The sequence below is a fragment of the Brassica napus genome, chromosome C1 (genome assembly GCF_020379485.1).
Source record: "Brassica napus cultivar Da-Ae chromosome C1, Da-Ae, whole genome shotgun sequence".
NCBI lineage: Eukaryota > Viridiplantae > Streptophyta > Magnoliopsida > Brassicales > Brassicaceae > Brassica > Brassica napus.
The window spans coordinates 46,694,913-46,698,143 of NC_063444.1; the positions used below are offsets into that span (position 1 = coordinate 46,694,913).

A 3,231-nucleotide genomic window follows, 5' to 3' on the forward strand; every position below is an offset into this window, starting at 1 on the left:
GAGGTTCCTTATATAGGAGATTACACCGTCATAGATAAATGAAAAGATTACAAATCATAATCTCTTGGATATGAGCCATCCACGATCTCGTCCATAGCATCAACAAAATTCTCGAGAGGAGTGAGGAGCCGTATATTTGTATTTGGGCCGTGAAGGAAATATATAAAAAGCCCACTCGGACCCAAGACGCCTGACCGGTTATCGTAACTAACCCAAAACCGGTTATTGATTTTTTTCTTCCTGAAACGACGTCGTAGCTCTCGACCTCTCCTTAGCCCCCCAGATTTGATTCGAGGATCGGAGATATGAGATGATGAGTTTGTCATTTTGTTGAATCTTATTTGATCCATCGATCTCTCTCGATTCCGATCGCGAAAACACGATTTGTTTATTCAGCGACGAAGACGATGATGAAGATGCAAATCGGTGTGCTGGCGTTTCTGGTGGCTCTCTCTGCGATTGAATCCGGAATCGCTTCTCCCAACACCGTCCCTGCTTTCCTCTGGTCTCCGCATCTCCAGTTACGCCTCTCTCTCTCTCTCAATCTCATTATATAACCCATCGCGATGAATTTTACAAAGGTCTCTACTTTCGTATGTGTCGGGGAGATAATTTCGATTTCAAATTTTTGATAAAGTCTGAGACTTTCGAACTGCTTGTGACTAAGATTACTAGTTTGACATTTTTTGGTTTGAATCTTGAAATCAGGGCTGGTAATGGTGGGATGGATGAGGCTGTGAATTATCAGGTCATGTCTGCAAAGGATCTAGTTGACTCTGTCTTCACCCAAGGAGGATGGTCAAACATTCTGGTTAGATGTTCTTCTTATGTTAGCTCAGTGAATGTCAACTTGATTCTCTTGTTTTGAATAGTTTTTATTTTATTTTTTCTAGTGCTCTGAGAAGAAGGTTGAGCACCCTGTTGTTGATGTTGCACTTGTGTTCATCGGCAGAGAGGTAAGTATACTGTTTTTTAATCTATGGAAAGAGCTATCTTTTTTTTAGTCTATATGAGTGATTTGATGCAGGAGCTTCCTTTTAACATGATTCATCTCTTGTTTCTCATGTGAGGAAGCTATCATCTCGTGTCGTGTCTGTATAAGTGAATGATGTAGGAGCTTCGTTTTAATATTAGTATAAATGACCTTTTGGATCTTTCATTTATAGAAACTTAATATTGCAAGAAAGTGAAGCGTCTCTCTCTTCTGCATCTTCTTTGCTATTGCTGAGAATATTAATATTAGCATTCTCTTCTTCCTGCAGTTACTGTCTTCTGATGTTTCTTCCAAAAGGAACTCGGAACCTTCCCTTGTTAACACATTGAATGTAAGTGCAAGTTTCCCTTTATTTGGAAACATATTGCCTTTTATAACACAGATCTCTGACCAACTTGTTTCATTTTAACCTCCACAATACTTGAACCTCCAAATCTTCTTTTTTTTTTCCTTGACAGGGTCTCTTTACAGCTTCCAACTTCTCATTGGCATTCCCATACATTTCTGCGCCAGAGGAAGAAAGGATGGAGAGTTTATTGCTTTCAGGGCTTAAACAAGCTTGCCCTCACAATGTAGGAGTCAGCAATATTGTGTTCTCAGATTCTTGCTTTGTTGAGGATGGAATGATTCAGAAACTATCAGATCTTCAGTCTTTCAAAGTAGTGTTCCTTCCTCTTCATGTTTTCATTTTCACTAATTCCAACGGTATCAAAATTGTAAGTCACTCCTAATATAACTCTCAAAATAATTGACAGGATCATTTGCTTTCTAGAAAAGAAACAAGGAAAGAAGGAGAAACTGACTTGGTTGTGCTCTGTTCCGAGGGTTCTGGATCAAACAGCCAATCTGGCCAGTCACATTCAGAGCGTAAGTGGAAAGATCATTACTTCAAAAGAATGTTATAATTTGAGAAAGAAGTTAAGATATTCTATGACTTATTATTCTGCAGGTGAAAGCATCTCCGAACTTGTTAGTTCTGTAGAACAATCTGGCAGTAAATATACAGCGCTTTATGTTTCTGATCCTTATTGGTACACATCTTACAAAACTCTCCAAAGGTTTCTAGCTGAAAGTGGTACAGGAAACAGCACCGTTGGTGTTGCTACGACCTGTGATGAACTCTGCAAATTTAAGTCATCACTTCTGGAGGGCATTCTAGTGGTTAGAACTTTACTCTTTGTTACTAATATGATTCCATCTGTTTTCATTATTTAAAAGCCTCTGGTTGTGTCTTTTTGCAGGGAATCGTTTTCCTTCTCATCTTGATCAGCGGACTTTGTTGTATGGCGGGTATCGATACACCAACTAGATTCGAGACTCCTCAAGATTCTTAAGCTGTTGTTGACCTCTTAAGAGTCATCCCCAACTTTTGCTTTGCTTTTTGCTTGTGACGGGTCTTTTCTTCTGCATAGTGCGCATGGTGAAAAAGGTACTTGTTTCACGACCTTTAAAACAAAAATTGCATATGCTATTAAAAAGTCCCCTTTGTAACATTTATTCATCTTGTTTGTGAGTCTTTCCTAAACGTGTTATAAGTTAATAATGGAGAGCGAGTAAAAAACCATATATTCTTTTAAATATATGTAAGATTTTATACAGATTACAGAGGTCTCTTGGTTATATCAATTTGGGGATTTGGAGATAGATATTGTGGAATAACTCAGGACAGTGATGTCGATAGAGTCAGAGTGATAGAGTGAGAGTGATATGACATGTGTACTAGTACTTGCAAAGTTTTTTGGGTTTAGGGAAAGTAAAGGAGAAGAAATGAGTGAAGAGTTATTTGCATAGGCTTTCTGAATAACTAAGAAAAAATGACTATGTTTTGTTTTATTAATGTGGTACGAAACATCTATCATGCGATATATTCTATATTTTGTGACATAATTTGGTTCAATATTTTGCAAATTCAGCATATGCTTGGGTCCTTTATCCTCCCGCATGGACCTTTGACAAAGTCATAAGATCATATCTTTCAGATTCTCTAGTTGACCCATTTTTCTCCATAAAGAAAGAGCATTATTAAGGAATAAAAACGAAAATGAGTGTTCTGCTCATCTTTTTGATCGTATAGTTCTCCATTTTATATTATATAGTATGGCTTATTTTACTTTTTACTACTATTCGTGTCCCATTTCTCTTTCAGTCTATATGCTATAAGTCTGGCCGTATATTGACTAATTTCGAAATAGTTCCACAAGATTAGCATCATCTGTAGTCCATACCTATCTGTGACC

At 37.6% G+C, this 3,231-nt stretch overlaps 1 protein-coding gene across 1 annotated transcript; it reads left to right on the top strand.

The window, feature by feature from the left end:
* The first annotated feature begins 247 nt into the window (after window positions 1-247).
* Window positions 248-2,592, top strand: LOC106377434. Its single transcript, XM_013817671.3, has 8 exons — window positions 248-520; window positions 709-811; window positions 894-956; window positions 1,263-1,325; window positions 1,453-1,653; window positions 1,750-1,861; window positions 1,944-2,155; window positions 2,236-2,592. Exons 1-8 carry the CDS (start codon window positions 408-410, stop codon window positions 2,326-2,328), a joined length of 960 nt encoding a protein of 319 aa, XP_013673125.2. The 5' UTR covers window positions 248-407; the 3' UTR covers window positions 2,329-2,592.
* The last annotated feature ends 639 nt before the right edge of the window (window positions 2,593-3,231 follow it).